The sequence below is a fragment of the Phalaenopsis equestris genome, unplaced genomic scaffold (assembly GCF_001263595.1).
Source record: "Phalaenopsis equestris unplaced genomic scaffold, ASM126359v1 Scaffold000278, whole genome shotgun sequence".
Classification (NCBI taxonomy): domain Eukaryota; kingdom Viridiplantae; phylum Streptophyta; class Magnoliopsida; order Asparagales; family Orchidaceae; genus Phalaenopsis; species Phalaenopsis equestris.
In genome coordinates this window covers 112901-133197 of record NW_018164720.1, presented here as the reverse complement: position 1 = coordinate 133197, position 20297 = coordinate 112901, and the positions used below count along the sequence as shown (strand labels likewise).

The 20297-nt window shown below is 30.3% G+C and overlaps 1 protein-coding gene across 2 annotated transcripts in view; it reads left to right on the top strand.

The window, feature by feature from the left end:
• LOC110024904 (KH domain-containing protein SPIN1-like) overlaps window positions 1-20297 on the top strand; it is a 58865-nt gene that overhangs the window by 8829 nt on the left and 29739 nt on the right. For both annotated transcript variants that reach the window (XM_020725096.1, XM_020725095.1), the window contains exon 3: window positions 8584-8735. In XM_020725096.1, the coding sequence (XP_020580755.1) occupies window positions 8584-8735 (152 nt within the window). The remainder of the gene's footprint in view (window positions 1-8583; window positions 8736-20297) is intronic.

Below are 20297 nucleotides of genomic sequence, written 5' to 3'. Positions count from 1 at the left end.
TTTTTGGAAGCCTTTTGGTTTCATACAGTAAACTCATATTATTACTAGCAAGGGGTATGCCATTCACATATAGTATAAGAAGCATATACTTACTCCCACTAAATTTATGATATACACAATCATCAATTATATTCATCTCAAAATTAAATGAGACCATTACTTGATGAACTTTATAATACCATTGACGGGAACATCGGGAAGCTTACTTGATTTCCTAAATAGATTTTTTTAATTTGTATACTATCTTCTTTTGGGTCATGATTCAAAATTTTCTGGTTGCATCATATAAATTATTTCATGAATATCACCATTTAAAAATGCTATTTTTACATCCATTTGATGTAACTCAAAATCAAAATGTGCTGCAAGTGCAATGATAATTTTGAAGTCTTTCATTAAAACTGAAGATAAAGTCACTTTCTAATTAATATGTTTCTTTTGAGTAAAGCCTTTTGCAAGAAGACATGCTTTATGTCTCTCTACATTATCTTTTAAATCATTCTTATTTTAAATATCCATTTACAACCAATAGGCTTTGCACCTTCAGGTAATGGAATGAGATCCCAAACGTCATTGACTTTCATAGACTTAATCTCTTTATTCAGGGCTTCAATCCACTTATGAGAATTAGAACTTTGTTTGATTTGGCTGAACTTAATTGGATCATTCTCTAAAATTTCAATATCATCCTCATGTTTTTGGAGAAAAAAACTATTAATCATGTGGAATTGATTTTCTCTTTTCTGTTGTTGATTTTCTTAATGATATTTGTTCTTGATATTGCTGAGTTTGTTTATCAGGAACGATCATTTCATTTTTTATGGGAAGTTGCCGGATATTATCTTGAGATTTTAAATTTTCTATTTGATCAATGCCAGGAATATAAATTTGATTATTCTTAAAAGTAACTGTGGGAATAAGAATAGATTTCTCTTTTAAGATAAAATCTCTTAACATTAAATTTCACTTTAAACTCAGTATTCTCAAAGAACACTGCATTTATCATCTAAAGATAGACTTAATAATGAGATCATAAAATTTTTAACTTCTTGATCTCTCAGAATATCCAATAAAATAACAAAAATTCTAGGATCTAGTTTCTTTGCATTTTGTCTATAAGGTTTTGCCTCAGTTGGACATCCCCAAGTATGAAAGTGCTTTAAACTCAGCTTCTTACCTATCCAAAGCTCATAGGGTGTTTTAAATGCTTCTTTAATTTGAACTCTATTGAGAATATAAGCTGCAATTTTTAGAGCTTCCCCCCATACAAATTCTAATAAGGTTGAATGACTATGAAACTACTTATCATGCCCTGAAGCATTCTATTTTTGTCTCTTAGTAACACCATTCTTACTAGGGAATCCTGACATGGTGTATTGTGGATTATTCCACATTCCTCCAAAATTTAGCAAAAGGGTCTGAACGTTTTTCATATGGCCCATCGTATCTGTCATAATACTCATCACCTCTGTCAGATTTGATGACTTTAATTCATTTGTTGAATTGGTTCTCAACCTCAACTTTATAAGCCTTGAACATATTTAGTGATTGAGATTTCTCATGAATAGATATATGTAGGCATAATAAGAGAAGTCATTTATGAATGAAATAATGTATTGTTGACCGTTTCATGAATTTGAAGGGATTGATCCACAAATATATGTATGGATTAATTGTATAACATATGAAGTTCTATTGACACCCAATCTTCTTATGTTTGTTTGTTTCCCCTTGATACAATTAATACAAACTTCCAAATTTTGTAAAATCAGGGGAATCAAGAATTCCTTTAAACTCAATTCTATTTTTAGAGATATGACCTAAATGTTTGTGCTATAATGAAGCATAATTTTCATTGGTTCATTTATGTTTTTTACCACGTGAATTCATATTCTAGAAGCATCTATCTTAATTATATGTTATCATGATAAGATAAAGAGTCAGTACCAATAATATTTGAATTCAAATAAAGACTAAATCAATAATTACCAAATAAACAAGAGTGTCCATATTTGTCTAAAGTGGAAATAGGAACTAAATTCTGTCTAAATGACGGTACAATACGATTCTCTTTTAAATTCAAGTAATATAAGTCTTTAAAAATAAGATAAAATTTCTTATAGTCTCAACCTCCATCGATTTGTTATCGCCTACATTGATGAATCTCTTAACCTCATTTGAATTTCGGTAATTCAGACAGCCCTGCATAGCCGCACTTATTTGAGTATATAGTAACTTCAGAATCTATCCACCAAGTTTGTATTATTATTGAAACTAAATTAATATTAGAATAAATTAAAGTGAGAAGTGCACCTTTTTTACACGCCATGCATGATATTTAGTACAATCTTTCTTAATATGTCTAAGGTTTGTTACAAAAGAAGCAAGGGGGTTTTTTATCTTTCTTGATATATTGTTTCTTTTGAACTAGATTATCTGTAACTTTTTTATCCTTTTTCTTTTTCTTAATCTTATCTTTTAAGATATTTACCAAGTAATTGTTTTTAATATTTTCTTACTCCAGTCCTTCCTTTTGCATACAAAAAAACATGAGCTAATTGAGAGATCATTTATCCTTTTAGTTGCCGGAATTATGCAAGAAGGGATATCAAAACTAAATGTACTATCAAATCGTCAGATAGTTCTAATTTTGATATCTTTAGTTTTGAAGCAAGATGAAACATCTCAATGATGTGCTTCTTTATATTTCCTTTTCCTTTATTCCTAATTGAATTCAAGGTTGCAAGAAGCATACTGGTTTTAACTTTATCATTTTTAGCAAAATGCTTTTCAATTTCCTCAAGAAATTCTTTGGCAATAGCAATCTTTTCAGACACAACACCTTTAAAGGCTAATGGAATATCACATTTATGATCATTAGACTTATGTGATTTGAACGATCCCACTTTTCAAGGTCCCTTTTATCCTCAGTGAAACTCTTATTTGTAGTCAGCAAGTCGTTTAATCTTAAGTGCAAGGTCAAGTTCCATACAACCAAGAACGTTCATAACGTTCTCTTTGTAGTCCTTGAAGTTAGTTCCATTTAGCATAGGTATGAAATTGAAATTAGCATATGTAGTAGATATAGTAAGCATATATGCAATAACTAAATAAAAAATAAATCAAACGGAATAATTATAGGGAATTCTATCAAGAAATACTTCATACAATATTAATATTTAGTCTTTGGACTAATATATTAACTTATAAGTCATACTCTGGAATACACTAATCAAATACTAATAATAAATCATGAAAAATACAAAATTCGATCTATGAATCAATCTATTGTTTACATTAAATGCTTTATAATTGTCACATATTTATTGCCATAGGTTTATATGTAATTTAATCAAATGTTTCCCTTTCTTTGGGCTGGTTAATATTTGCATAAACCATATCCATACACTCATCTCAAAATCCCACAATAAATAAATCTTACTTTGACAATATGTTGCATGAATTAATTCATTTGAGAACTATATATATATAAATATATGTAATATATATAAGAATTTCAATGATTCAACATCATAAAACATAACTCTGATACCACTTGTTAAATAAAACCTTTAAATGAATTTGAAGAGAACTATATAATGAAGATGTCAAATTCACCAATATAAAATAAATAAAAAAAGGTAGAAGCGAACTTTGATTCATGAGAAGAAGAAGATTTTAGGTTATGAATCCTCCAATCCAATATGATTTTTCCTTGAGAAGAATCTTTGTAATTTTTCTAACGATGGATGTCAAAGAAAATGAGAATAAGACTAGTTTTTTTCTCCTCATCTAGATTGGGGGCCATGAATATTTTTATAACTAAACACATCTTTTCTAAATGGATTTATTTTTTTAAAGATTACATCTAATCAAAATCAGTGTCATATTTCTATTTTAGCCCATCATATAATTAGAAATATGAAATTGGGTATCTTCACATATTTATTCAATATTTTGAATCTAACCCAAAATTATTTTTCTTTAATTTTAATTAATTCAAGGGTTTAAATTTTAAAATAGCATAAAATACACATTTAATTACATAAGTAGGCCACATAATTGATTATTTTTCCAACATTAAATAGAATCATTTTTAATAATGCTTACATTTCTCATTATGTTTAAACTTGAATTATTTTATTAGGCTTATACTTTTTATTGAATGAAAATTTGTTTAAATTTTTAATGTTAATAAAATTGTTGTAAAAATAATGTTGTAAAAATTAATAGAATTTGAGATAGAATTGTAGCCCTTAAGATTGTTGTTGATACTATGATTTTTAATGTTATAAGTACTTATGCTCCTCAAGTAGGTTTAGATATAGGCTCTAAAGAAAAATTTTGGAATGACTTAGAAGAATTAATACAAATATTATCTTTTGAAGAAAGTGTCTTTATTGAATGAGATTTAAATGGATATGTTGGTAAATAGATAGAAGATTTTAAAAATATTCATGGTGACTATGGTTTTGTAGTGATTAATGAAGAAGATAGAGTCATATTAGATTTTGCTTTAGCGTATGATTTTATTATTGCTTATACTTTATTTAAGAAATGAGATATGAGATGAACATATTATTACCATATTATTACCTATAAGAATGGATTTAATAAAACATAAATTGATTATTTTCTTATGAGAAGAAAAAATTGTTGAGAATGTAAATATTGCAAGATCTTTCCAAGTGAAAATTTAAGTACTCAACATCGATTATTAGTTTTGGATTTTAAGATGAAGGTTTGTAAGATAAAAAAATACTATGAATCATTATCATGAAATTAGATGGGAGCACCTAAAAGACAAATAAAATTAATTTTATAAGTAAATATTAAGGTTTTAAGATCTAGAATGTTCATGAAGATGCAAAGTCAATGTGGGATAAAGAAACAAATACTATTAAACAAGTGATAAAAGATGTATTTGGAGAATCAAAAGGAAAATTTTCTATAAATAAAAATACTTGGTGGTGGAATAATAATGTAAGAAAAGAAAAAATATAAGAAATTGTGTTATAAAAATTGTTTTAAATGTAAAAACTTAGAGAACTGGGAAAATATAAGGTGGCTCGTAGGGAGTCTAACCGAACAATTTGTGACGATAAAAATTTTTCTTTTAGTGATCTTTATAATAGATTAGATATGAAAGATTTTGAAAAATATATGCATAAACTAGCCAAACAAAGAGAAAAGAAAAATAAAGATTTAACTCAAATAAAGTGTATTAAAAAGGAAAATAAAAATTTGTTTTTCTTAGAAGAAGATATTCAATATAGGTGGGTGAGCTATTTTGATAAACTCTTCAATCAAGTTTTTGAAAATATGATCAACCTTTGTGAATTTAATAGCATTAATAATAATAAAATTTTTTACTTTTACGTCGAATTAGTAAAAAAAAAAGTGGATGATTCTTTAAAGAGAACCAATAGTGAAAAATCAGTATGACCTGGTGATTTCTTAATCGATGTGTGGAAATATTTAGGAGATTTGAGAGTTTTTTGGCTTACTAAACTCTTTAATATTATTTTAAAAACTAAAAAGATGTCTGAGGAGTAGAGGAATAGTGTTTTGGTCTCAATTTTTGTGAATAAAGGGGATGCACAAGAGCGTGCAAATTATAGAGAAATTAAGTTAATGTGTCATTCTTTAAAATTATAGGAGAGGTTAATTGAATATAGGTTAAGACGTATTACAACGATTTCTCATAATCAGCTTGGATTTATATCGGGTAGGTCTAATATGAAAGCTATACATTTATTGAAAGAAATGACGGAGAAGTACAGAGAGAATAAAGAGGATTTGTGTATGATTTTTTTTTTATTTTTTTAGAAAAAAACTTACGTTAAGGTTAGGTTCCAAGAGAACTCCTCTAGAGAGTTCTAGAGAAGAAATGTGTTGATATGACGTATATTTAAGTCATTAAAGATATGTATAGTTGAGCTATTACTTGTGTTCGGACAGAAGGAGGATTAACTAAGTATTTTCCTATTTCAGTTTGATTGCTTCGGGGATCGACTTTAAGCCCATATCTTTTGATTTAGTTATGAATGCTCTTATTGGACATTTACAGGAGGATGTACCTTGGTGTATGCTTTTTGTTGATGATATCCTTCTTGTAGAAAAGACTAGAGAAAGAGTTCAAAAATAACTTGAACTATAGAGGTCTACATTGGAGTCTAAAGTCCTTTGTTTAAGTATATGTAAAAATGAAAACATGGAATTTAGTTTTAGTAGTAGTAGTTATGGTGGTAGAGTTGTAACTATGGGTGATTAAATCATTAAAATATGTGAATGTTTTAGATATCTGGTCTATTGTTCAAAGTGATGGTGATATAGATGGGGATGCTATTAGTAGAATTCAAGTTGGTTGGTTGAAGTGGAGAAATGCATCGGGCCTATTGTGTGATAGAAAAATACCACTTAGACTAAAAGGAAAGTTTTATAAAATGGTGGTGAGACCTGCAATGCTCTATGGCACCAAATGTTGGCTTTTTAAAGAGAAGCATAAAACAAAGTTATGTGTGCTGAGATTAGAAGACATAGGTGGATGAGTGACTTGACACTTAGATACAAAATGCGAAATGAATACATCTGTGATAGGGTTGGTGTAGCTCCAGTGGAAGACATGATTAGAGAGGGTCTTCTTTGATGGTTTGGTCATATTAAACGTCGACCATCTGATGATCCGATTAGGAGAGTAGATGTTTTAGATTCAATTTATGTTAAGAAAGACAGAGGTAAACCTAAAAAGACTTGGGCATATTGTAAAAAAAATTATCTTAATTTATTAGAATTAAATGAAAATATGACACTCAATAAGACGCAATGGAGTAAAAAGATTCATTTAGCCGGCATCACTTAGATTGATAAAGGCTTGTTGTTGTTGTAACAATATGTTTAAATTTAAACATTTGTTAGGATTGGATAGGTTTGAATTTGCATTTAAAAATTTGGCCTAATCCTTGTGACCCTCTCCCTACAAATAGGGATTGATGACTTTTAATGAAAACATATTATTGTTAGTTATTGAATTATTCCTATCTAATGAAGTGCTCTCTAGGCCTAATTTATTTATACGGATCACTCCAAGTTGTGTTTGCAGAGCTTTCTTCTTCCGCTCTTCAGTATGGTGCATTAATCAACCAAAAAGGCATAACTAACCATTGAGATAATCCATCTTTATTTTAAATGAAAGTTTTCATTCATCTTATTTATTCATTCTTACTTTTAATAGACATTGCTGTAATCAATTTTTGAAGATATGATAGTTTAATTTATCATATATATAAATCAAACAAATCAATTTAGGCATATAGAATTGACACTTGATATTAATATTATCAATTGCTCTACTCTTTGAACGCATATGCTAACTTTCATCTTCTACAGGTGCAATCAATGTTGGATCTGTACAAGAATTTAATCTCTATCTAATAAATTTATTTTTTAGCAAGTTTTCTATTTAGCTTTTAAGTTCAACATGTGTTCGTAGTTGGATTTATCATATAGTGTTGCAAATCATGTAAAGACTAGAAGAATCCAATCAATACCATTTATGTTATCAGGATATAAATGTCAGATGGTACTTAGTTAACATCTTCAGAGATATTCAAATTTTCAACAATAACATTCTTAGATTAATCTACCACCAAAGCATACATCAGTCCTTTTAGACTAGCATTTTCAAAATCATGTTAATTTAAAATATTTAATGGATTCTTCCATTTGTTGGGGATTACCAAGTTTCTTTTATAAATGAAGCAATATGCTTCTTGGCTTAGTAAGCTCTACGATTATCTTACTTTTATTATTTTTGAACAAATATACATTAGACTTTCTAATGTTCATGTCATCTTGATCATATAACCAATATAATATGTGTCACATATAGGCAAAATACCGCACCGAATATAATCACATATATAGCAATTTGAATTGGCAATAAATGTCTTTGTGTAATAGAAATTAAAGTCTCATGCTACTTTATATGATTATGAGAGTAGTTCTGGTTTTAAATTTAAATGATTAATAACCAAATTAGATACAATATTTATTCAACTTACACTGCCTATGAAAAGCTTATAGAGTTTATTAACATCTAAAAGAAGTTTGAAATATAAAGTCTTTTTTCATTTTGGTTCAAGTTTGGTTGTTGTATGTCTCATAATATTTAAAGAACGTTCCATTAAATCACACATTTATCTTATTTTTTCACGCTCATTTAATGTGTTTAAATGAAAATATGACACATGAAAATATGACACCACTCCATAGGATACAATGGAGAAAAAGGATTCATGTAGCTGGCCCCACTTACCCCATTAATTTAAACTTAATTTTATTTGGCATTCACCCAGCATAGTTTGCCATAAAAAAAAAAAATTATCCATATCCATTTCCATAATCTAGAATGAAAAAAAAACTTCAGGCCAATTCATGTCTAATGTCAAAGCTTCAACTCTACATTTTTATTTAAATCATCATCTAAATTATACATATCAATATTCAGATTGACTTGTTCTTCCTTATAATTAAAATCAACTGTTTTTCGCATGGGCTCATATACACCCTTCGTGTTGACAGAAGTTATGCGAGTCTCAGGAATGGTTCCGAAAGGATTTGGGCACTATGATAGACTGCAGCAGCATGGAAGCCCAAGACCTATGGTTTCTCCAAAACTTACCTCAACCATCACAGACGCTGACCTGATTGCTTGGAGTGGGTTGCAGCAAGAGGTGAATGAATAATAGTGCAATTTCTCTTTTCGTTCTGCTTTCAATTTTTTTTTTTTCTGTTATTCTTGAACCATATGCATACATATCATCCAGTGCTGTTTATTTACATATCTAACACTTAAACTTTAATTTTTACATTTATACCACCCAAAAATTTCAAATCACATAAACATTATCACCATTTTAACTTTAAAAGTGAAATACAATTTTTCATCCATAGGTACTGGCATGTTTGCAAAATTTGAAGTTTTGGTGTTAGATATGTAAACTCATAAGAATTGAGTGGTATGTGTAAATATCCTTTTATTTTTCATCATATTGGTTGCCTATTAATTTATAGGCAGATTTACTTACTTACCCTTAATTGTTATGTATTTACATATCTAACACCCAAACTTCATTTCTTACATACCTGCCACCTAAGTTATGCATGGAAAGATTTATTTCACTTTTTAGAAGTTAAAATGGAGTTGTTTTTTTGTGATATGAAAGAGTTGGGTGGTATTATTCTAATAATTAAAGTTTAGATGTAGATATACAAATACATAGATTTTGGGTGGTATTTATGTAAATGCCCCTTATTTATATCATCCGTTCAAGCTTCTAGTCTGATCAATTTAGAATGAGTAGTTGGCATGACTGCCATCTGTGAAGTTGCAGGCTATTGTGACTTCTCCTTTAGATTGAACAGATTAAGCGTCTTAATAAAGTTTATGTGCTGACATTTCATTTCTAGAAGGGAGTTCAAGCGTTTGTTTACTTGAAATTGGATAGAACTGAGTTCTCGCTCTTGTGATTAAGTTCCAATCTTTAGAGTTAAAGAAGTCAGCTTCAGTGTTACATATTTACCAATAGATATGATGGGTTAAGATATTACTTTCTTTAATATCAAACTGGTTTTTCAAGTTTTTCTTTGTTTTATGTTTGTTCAAGTAAGTTTCAATGTTTGGGTCGCACTTCATATTGGTTATTTTGTTCACAAAAATTATCAATTGAGCACAAAAACAAAAAAAAAAAAGCAGGCAAAAATACCCCTATATTTTCTGTCCATTCCTTAGATTCTACTACACAAGTTACCTCTTCCACTTGTAATGCAAGTTGTCTCCAGCAAGTTTTGGTGATTTCACCTCCTCTAGCATTCCCAACACCTTATCACCCACAAAATTATATTTTCTTATGCCACCTTCACCTCTTCATGTTGGCAAAGCAAGCAGCTTCACCTCAACTACTATAAGGAGTTTAGTGTGACGCCTTGCTATCTCAAGAAAGGGTTAGCCTCACCCTTTTAGCCATAGAAAAAAAGATTCTAGAGAAAACTAGAAAGAAGGAAGATAGTCTAAGGAATTCTAGAAGGTTCATCTGAGAAATTTGTTGAAAGAGGCAAGATTCAAGAGAACTCTAGAATATTTTAGAAAGGTCTAGAATCATGTATATGTAAAGAATATTGTAGAATCAGCTAGAAGATGATCTATGCTAATATAATTTAGAATATTCTCTAGGTCTTGAAGGAGGACTATAAATAGAGGCCCCTCCACGTTATTTGTAATCGACCAAATGTTCCCAAGTAACCAAGTGTGTAATCTTTTATTTCTTAGTGAAGTGTTCCTTTCTTTTAATAACCTCTCCTTACTTATTTTCTAGAGAGTTTTTTTTTTAATTTTCAAGTTCAAGCGTTGCAAGATTTAGATTGATTTAGTGTTTAAGAAGATCGCTAAGGCCGCATGGTTGACTTGAGAGAAGTTTGTCGTGACAGTTGGTATCGGAGACAATGTTAAAGACATGACAAAGCAATCATCCATGGCTTTGTTTCGCTCTTTGCTTGGGCGGAGGAGGTTATGAATTGTATGGAGGCCCAGATTCCAGATTGAGAATCTAGGCCAAAAGGTAGATGACTATGAGGAGTAGGACATCACCATCCATTCCACGATTAGAGGTGATGCTCCAACTGGAGAAATTATTAAGGGACCAAATGGCGAAGATTCGAGAAGACCTAATGGGGGATCTCCATGATGTACAAAGATCTCATGAAGAAGAAATGAGCATCCTATGTGCTAGTTTGGAGGAGATGCGTTGAGATATATTGTTTTGCAAGAGAGCACTAGAAACATCAACAACCCACTATACATTCGAAGCCCGACACTTCGGAGTATCAAATCCTAAGAGTTTTCATGGAGTTCACAACGTTAAAGAAGTAGAAAACTTTTTATGGGTACTTGAACATAAAGTTAGAGCCATGTGCATTACAAATGAAGACAAAAAGATCCAATTTGCGGCACTTTATCTCTCCGACATCGCTATGCTATGGTGTATAAGAAGACAAGGAGACATAATGAAAGGTATGTGCACCATATCTACCTTTGATGACTTCAAGAAAGAGCTCAAAAAGAAATCTTATCCTGATAATGCAGAGGTTGAGGCTAGGGCCCAGTTTATGAGGCTTAAACAATCAGGGTCTATTTGGGAGTACATTAATGACTTCATTAGTTTGGTCATTGAAATCCCTAACATGCCAGGCAAGGATGCTTTTATGTTAATAATTAGATTGTTTTATCTACTTGATCTGTTGCGATCGACTATTCTACAGTCTTAATAAAGGTTTTTCATTTAAAATCAAAGGTTTCTACTATGTTGATAAGTGATTTATCTACCTTAGGAATGAACCATTTATTTAGGTTTTCCTCATTTGAGGAGATTTTTCTGCCATTTTGATATTCTTAATCAATTGACTATGCCTCATGGAGGAGACTCTAGTTTGAATAGAAGAATTCATATTGGAATTAGAAGACGAAGCCTTAAAAAGAGCAATATTTGGCTCTAATGGATGAGTTATCATAATTCTTTTCAGCAACACAACAAAGTAATGCTATAATTTATCCAACAAGATTTAAACATTTCTATATTGAACAAAACTTGTCGTTGCTATTTCAAAGAAGTGAGACATATTTCATCCAACTTAGAGTCAGTAGCCCTACGTTCTCAGGTTTCCAGACTATATACCACTTCAATAAAAGAATTATTTAAATAAATCTTTTTCCCAAAGATTATTATGTTTAGTCAACATAATATAAGATTTACTGCCCTTCAAACACATAAACGAGACTTACACCTAAATGCGACGAGAAAACTCAGTAATTTTGGAAAAAGAGGAACAAGTGCATACCTTATAACATGACTACCATAATTATTTTTTCATAATAATATTACTATCAGTCAAGGATTTCTAAGAACACTGTAGCTTTATCCTGATTTATTGTCATACCAATATTATTTCAGAATTTGTGCAGAATATTATTATAAAAACTTATTCATTAGAGCTTTCCCAGGTTATTTAGCCTGACTTGGCTCTGATACTAGATGAACCCGAGAATATAAAAATAAATATTAAAACTAGAAATTTATTAAACTTGAAAAAATTACACTGCGAAAACTTTTTACAGACTCGATGGAGATAAAAGAGCACACAGAATACCTGAGACTAAAAATTGAGTACACAGAAACATAACAAATAAATGTTATATATAGTAGAAGACTTAAACCCTGGACTTCAAACATTTTACAATATGTCTAATTAGATTTCTTTCGATGGAAGAAATAATCTAATGATCTGCCTTTACTTTTTCTAAAAAAAGATTTTTTTTTTGGTTATGAAATAATCTTTATAATGAAAGGGAATAACTGCTTCAAAGTTACTTTATAAGAGTTATTGTTGCCCCATTTTCACTGTTCCTTTTGACTAGCTTGTTTGTCATATGCGGCTATCCCGATCATCTTTTTTTGTTGCAAATTCTCTGTCAAGTGACATTTCTTCTTTGTCACATTCAAGAAAAAATATTGTAGCTTTGAATAACTTTTGGAATTGCTCTTAGTATATTTCTTTGATTCTTTGTTAAATCCATTTCTCACTTTATGAGGGTACTTTTTACGAATATCTTCATTAATTTCTTTGATGGATAGTCCATCATGAATAGGAGGTGTTGATGATGATTGAAATTTCTTAATTTGATAAAATTTTTCATCAACATTAAGTCTTGTCGATCATTTGAGTAAAATTTATCTTTGAAGAAAAAGATGATAAGACGTATTTTTTCATAGGGTTATAACCCAGACCCAAACCCAAACCCAAACCCAAACCCAAATAATCTGATAATTTGTAATAAGTGAACTATATTTTGTTCTTGTAATAAATTCCTCAAACTAATATTTCACATTTTGGGAAAAACCTTAACCCATTCAGTATAACAATCTTTTAATGGTTCAAGTAGAATCTTAAGGTTTGCCCTAAAATATCCTTACCAGCGTTAAAATCAAGCAGATAGTTCTCCGCTAGCAACTTCTTTAGTTACAATAATGAACCAAAAATATTTTTCTAAATGATTTCCAAGAAATAGTACTCTTATCATTGCTTGGTCATAAGTCCAGTAGTTAATTGCAATTTTTTTTTGTAAATTTACAATTAAGTATATAAGTATTTCTTGGAATGGTGTTCGATCTCAATCCTTATGATGAACAATCTTTTGCATTATACCTTTACTGTATAAAACAAAATGTGCTGCGTTATCTTGGATATGTTCAAATGTGACGCATTTAAGCTGAATCAAAATTTTTTCATTAGTCTCTCTTGTTAAAAATTCATAAGGAAATGAGTTATTCTCAAAATTTTCTCAAATAAAGCCATTTCAACTATTTATATGATAATCCTTGAGATTAAAGTCTGTAATATTTTGTTTAATTAGATTAGTAAAATAAATTGGTTCAACTGCTACGACTTCTTTAAAAGGAGTAGCTTTAATGGATGATGACTCTTCTTTTTTGTATTAGAAGCAAGAGCATAAGTTGTTCCACAGACATACTTACGTTAGTCAATTGGACCTTGAGCAGTAGTGAAATTTATAATATGACATCCTCTCCCCCCATGAGTGGACACGCTATCTCTAATGTTTTGATTAGAAGTTGACATTTGATGACGATGGGGGTGATCCACTCCTGAAGATCCTTGCAAGAATTTTTAGATTAAAAAGTCAGGTAGAGAATTAAAATTACATTTATATTGAATGGTTAATGAGATGGATATACCAAAAAAAAGTAATATTTTCGTCAAATGGAAGATTCTTATCTTGTATTATGCAATACAGAAATCTCTAATTTATTATCTAAAGGGTTAATAAGATACTCTTATTTGCCCTAGCCATGCGCTGCATTTTATGTGATTAATGCAGCAGAAACTAAAAGAGGAAAAATTGGGCTTGTAATAAATTATAAATCGCTTAATAAAGTCCTCAGATGGATTGGATATTATATCCATAGTAAAGGGACTCAACATATTACATAAAGCTCATATTCTCCAAATTTGATTTAAAAGCTAGGTATTGACAGAATCAGATCAAAGAAAAAAATATATAAAACAACATTTATTGTATTTTGAATGGAATGTTATGCCCTTTGGGCTAAAAAATCCCCTTCTGATTTTCAACATATTATGAATGATATATTCAAAGATCACTTTGAATACATCATTTTTTACATTGATGATATTTTGGTGTTCTCCAAAACACTTGAAGAACACTTTAAGCATTTGAAAAACTTTTAAATGGACAACTCATCGGACTGGATTAGTTATTTCAGCCCCAAAGATTAAATTATTTCAGACTAAATTATGTTTGTTGAGACATAATATATCCGATACCTCTATTATTCCTATTAACAGAAGTATTAAATTTGCAGATAAATTTTATGATCAATTGATAAAAGACAGCTATGAACATTTCCGTGAGTTCTTAATTATGTAGCTAATTTCTTCTATAAAAATTTTACAATTGATATTGCTCCCTTATTTGATAGATTAAAGAAAAATTCTTCTCCTTGGATATATTTTCATACACTAGTTGTCCAAAATATTAAACAAGGAGTTAAAAATCTAACATGTTTAACTCTCGCTAATCCTGATTTACTTAAACTCATTGAAACTGGTGCTTCTAACTTAGGTTATGGTGGCATTCTATAATAGATTAATTCTTATAAAAAAGAATTAATTCATTTTACCTCGGACAAGTGAGATCCTATGCAAGAAATGTATTCCTTCATTCAAAAAGAAATATTATCAGTTATAAAATGTATTTCAAATTTCAAGATGATCTTTTGAATAAAAATTTTTACTTTGTATTGATTATTTTTCTATTAAATTTATTTTACTGAAAGATGTTAATAATTTAGCTTCTAAGCAGATTTTTGTCGCTTGACAAGCTTGGTTATTTATTTTTGAATTTTATATTTAATATATTAAAGATACTTTTAATTCTCTGCCCGACTTGTTAACCCGAGAATTCTTACTGCAATCCTCAGGGGTGGATCACCCCACATCGACATCGAATGCCAATTTCTAATCAAAACATTAGAGGTGGTGTTTCTCTCACGGGGGAGAGTAAGTTATATTAAAAATTTCACTATTGCTTGAGGTCTAATTGACATACTTGAATATCTTTATGGAAAAGCTCATGCTCTTGCTTCTTATACAGAAAAATGAGTCATTATTCACTAAAGTTACTCCTCTGAAAGAAGTCGTGGCAACTGAACTGATTTATGTTACTAAATCGATTAAACAAAATATTATAGACATCAATCCTGAGGATTATCATATAAATAATTCAAATGACTTTATTTAAGAGATATTTGACAAATAACTCATTTCCTTATGAATCTTTCACAATAGAGACTCGTGAAAAATTTTAATTCAGATTAAATGTGTCACCTTTGAGCATACCAAAGATGACGCACACGTTTTACTTTATACAATAAATATATAATATAGAAGATTGTTCATCATAAGGATTGGAGTCTAACTCTATTCTAAGAAAGACTTATTTAATTAATTGTAAATTTACATGAAAAAATTACAATTAATTACAGGACTTATATCCAAACAATGGAGAAAGTTTTGTTTCTTATAAATCATTTATAATATTCTTATTTCATCATTGTAACCAGAGATTTATTTAAAGAAGAACTACCAGCTTGGTTCTACCGCTGGTCGAGATATTTCGGGGTGAATCTTGAGTATCTACCCGAAGCAGTAAAAGATTGTTATAATGAATGTGTTGAAGCTTCTCCCAAAATGAGAAGCATTAGTCTAAGGAGGTTTTTACAAGAACAAAATTTAGTTTACTTTCTTATAGTTTGCTAGATTCGTTGGCTTGGGCCTAGACTATAACCCTAGGAAAAGATACTTTTAATTATCTTGGTCTTTAGAGATAATTTTTACTCAAATGATGGACAAAACTTAATGTTGATGAAAAACTTCATCAAATTAAGACCATTATCCAGATATATAAAGTTTTACAGTTCTCATCAGGAGCTCCTGTTAATGACGAACTATCCATTAAAGAAATTTAGGAAGTTATTCATAAAAAATACCCTCATAAAAGTGAGAAATGACTTCAACGAAGAATCATTGAGATGTACTAGGAGTAATTCAAGGGTTATTGAAAGATACAATATTTTTTCTTTAAAATGGCGAAGAAGGAATGTCACTTGACAGAGAATTTGTGACAGATTATGATGACCAGGATAGCCGTAAGTGACAAGTCAGCTAACTAAAAAGAATAGTGAAGATTAGACAGCACTAACTTTTATAAAGTAACTTTCAAAGTTATTCCATTTCATTATTAAGATTTTTTTTTTATCCAGAAAAAATTTTTTTTAAAGTAAAAGCACATTATTATATTCTTTCTTTCACCGAAAGAAATCTAATTAATTATATTGTAAAATATTTGTAGTATGAAGTCTGTGTCTTCTACTATATATAGGACTCATTTGTTATATTTCTTTGTATACAATTTCTAGTCTCAGTTGTTCTGTGTGCTCTTCTATCTCCTCTATCAAGTCTGTAAGAAGTTTAATCAGTGTAAGTTTTTCAAGTTTAATAAATTTCTTATTTTATTATCTAATTTTATATATTTTAGCTAGTCTGGTATCAGAGTCATGTTAGGCTAAATAGTCCGTAAGAGCTCTAAAGTATAAGTTTTCATAATAATATTTTATAAAAATTTTGAAGTAATATTGTTATGACAATAAGTTAGGTTATAGCTTCAACGCTCTTAGAAATCCTTGCCTGGTAGTAATATTATTATGAAAGAATACTTCTGGTAGTCCTGTTATACGACAAACACCTGTTAGAGATGAAGCAAAGGGATGAAACTCTTTGAGTGGTCAATAAACGGTTGCTAGGAAATTTTCTATGCAATAAATATTCAATAAAAATCTTTCTCCAATTTGACTCTTTGATAGTGAGGATTCAAGGCTTGATTGGGAACTAATGGATTTGCAAGGGACAAAGAATAGTTGGGCAATCATGGATATGGTGTTGCCAACTAAGTTTACTAATTCATTAGCAATCTTATTTTTGCAAAAGGGGACTCGAACCAGGGTCATATTAGGGATGAATCATAAAAGCTTCAAGCTTGAAACACTCACTCGACTTCTCACTTCATCACTTTGCTCCTCAGCATGTGGTTCCCTCGCTTCGTTGTTCATGTTCTTTGTCTCCCCATGTTCAACAACTCACTCTGTCACTCTCTCGATTTCTCTCCCTTGCACTCTCTCTTTGACTCCCACTTTTGCTTTAGCTATTTACCTTGGTTGTTTGCTTGTTTCTACTCTTGCCAAACTCCATATGCTTTGTGAAACGGAACAAGACGCCCACACACACAGTTTGTGGAAATTTAGATTTTTGTTGTGCATTCAAAACAATGAATTTTTTTGCTTGCATTAGGTCTACATGAGTGTATAAATAAATTCACACAATGATATTTTTTCACTTTTGAACAAATGCTTTCGGTTAATAATTTGCATAGTTATAATTCATTATTTTGATTATTATAGAAGTTAATGAGAAGTTATGTTCATGATCATTTGGCCAATTATCAAATGTCTTGTTCGATTCTATGTTTGATGTTGGTTAATCAAGTTTGTTTGAGCGAGATATGCTGTATTGGAAATGTTTATTTTGATCATATTTTGAAAATTTATAGTTAAAATTTATTTTGTTAGATTATTGGGTTTGGATATTTATTTTTGTTTTATTATTTTCATGTTGCTTCACCAAAAATTTTGGCATCCTCTCTGGATAAATCTCTCTTGCAGATGGGGCATCTATAAGGAGCCCGATCCTTCTCACTGTGCCAAGAAAGATATCTATGGTTGACTTCGTAAGACATTAAGGGCATGATCTTCTATCTAACCACTTCAAAAAGGCATTTTTTGTCTCCATATATCTGCATGAAAGTGTACACAAAGATTTTCTTGCCGCATTAAAATAAAGCGCACAGTTATTTAAATTTATATTTCATTATCACATTAAGAAAAATGTGTGTATCGCTTACTGGTGTTGCAAGCATTATCTACGAGTTCCTCTCGTTACATTAAGAAAAATACTTATGGGTTTCACTTATTGCATTTAAGCATAGTTGCGACGAGATTGTATGGTTTGCAATGATATATAATTTCTTTTTTCATATCTACCTCTCTGTTTTCTCACTTATTTTCTTATTTTATATAGAGAGTAGACGTGAGGGAAAGGAAGAGGGAGAAGAAAGGAAGATTTGATTTGGGTGGGAAGAGAGAGATGGAGGGAATAGTGAAGTGAGGTCGGTTGGGTTGAGATCTTCATTGGAGTGGAGACTATGGGGTGATTTGAGCATTGTAAGGGTTGGGTGAGCTCACTGATACACCTAAAATATATAGTGTTTTTACACATATTTTTATACCTATTTTTGAGATATTGCACTTTAATGGAAGATATTTGTGTGTTTTTTCTTCAGGTACAACTAAAAAGGTGAAAAATGACAAAAGGAGTGAAAAATGATCAAATATGAAGCAAAAATGAAAAAAATAGTGCAAAAGTATTTTGGAGCCTAAGCGCCTGTGAAACAGAGAAGGCCATGACTAAGTGTCAGAAGCCCCACGCTTAAGCGTCAGTGACAATTACTTGACGGGTTAATTCATTTTGACAAACTTGAAGGGACATTTGAGGCACCTATTGACTAAAGAGGGTGGTAATAACCATTAGAAACAAAAATATGATTAAAAGACTTGTGAAAGGAGGCATCCTTTGGAGAATAGATCGAATTTGGGCCCATTTTGAAGAGATACCAAGACACCTCTTGGAAAACTATAAAAAGAGAAGCTTGAGACTTTTCGAGGGGTTGCTTCTAGTCTCTTCAAGTGTTTCTTTTAGATTCTTCTTTGTTGTGATTTCTGGGAGAGATTGTAAGATGCCTATATCTACTTTTATTTTAGTTTAGTTTTAATTTCTAGTTTTTGAGAGTTAAGAGTGTTGTAAGAAGAGGAGATTCAAATGGAGTTCAAGTGTTTTGTGGAGGAAAGAGTTTTGTTGAAGATTTTAGATAAGTTTTTTTTTTTTTGTTACTACATTTGGTTTTAATTGAAACTTCTTATTGGTTTGACAATGATTTCTGTTTTTAAACTAAAGTGTGGTCTTGTTTTCTCCATAAATTTGAGTAGTTTTCTTTATCTTTTTTTCTTAAAATGATAAGTAAATAAAATATTTGATGGAAGTTGTGGAGAGTATTGATCTTTAATGATGGAAGAAGTTGTGATGATTTAACTGTATGTACTTCATTTACTTCTTGATTTGGCCCATCGAGATGTTAAAATTTGTTGTGAGAACATGTAAGAATCGGGATGGTATTGTCTCAGTCAACAATTAGAAAAAATCACATGAGATTGTATGGATGAGAATGTAATTCATATGATTGAGTGCAAATAAATAAGAAAATAACTTTGAAGGGTGTAGAGTTAGAGAATTTTAAAATGACAAGTTAAAGCCCCCAACTTATTGTTTTAGGTTTTGATATGCGATGTTAGTCCCCAGGTGGAGGGAATCGAGGGAATTCTAGAGTGAGAGTTGGTATCTTCTCTACCTAGCTGGTCTTCAAAACTATTTTAAATTTAAATTAGTCAATGTTCTTTATAACATCTCTAGTAAGGGTAAAAAATTAATATTGCTCATATTTGACACAACACAATTTTGCGTACTTCCACAACAGAATTCTTATACTTATTACTGATTCATGATAAGGAAAAAATATTTCATATTCATTGTTTCTTATCTTACAAAAACTCAAGTTATCTTTAGAAGTTATTATATTGTCAAAATATCAAAAATATCAAAAAGAATTGAACTTTAGTTACTGTGATAATATCTTTAGTTTAAGTAATTGTCTTTTTGAAATAGAAATTTGTTACTTAATAGTGCATATTGTGAACAATCCCTGTGGGTTCGATATTCAGGAGAGTAGATGGGCTGCATGCGGAGGGCCTCACTTTAGGGAGATACAAGTATATATAGAGCATAGAGGGGAGATCGGGAGGAGGTAGTGTTGCATGCAATCATTTCATTGCTAGAGGGAGGGGGTTGCATTAGATGGGAGTGGAAGTAGAGAGGTTATGGGCTGAGATTTTGTTTTATTAATAATATTATTATTATTAGCACTAATGAAAAGACATCGGGATGAAATTTATGTGTTGATGATGGACAAACACCTTAGG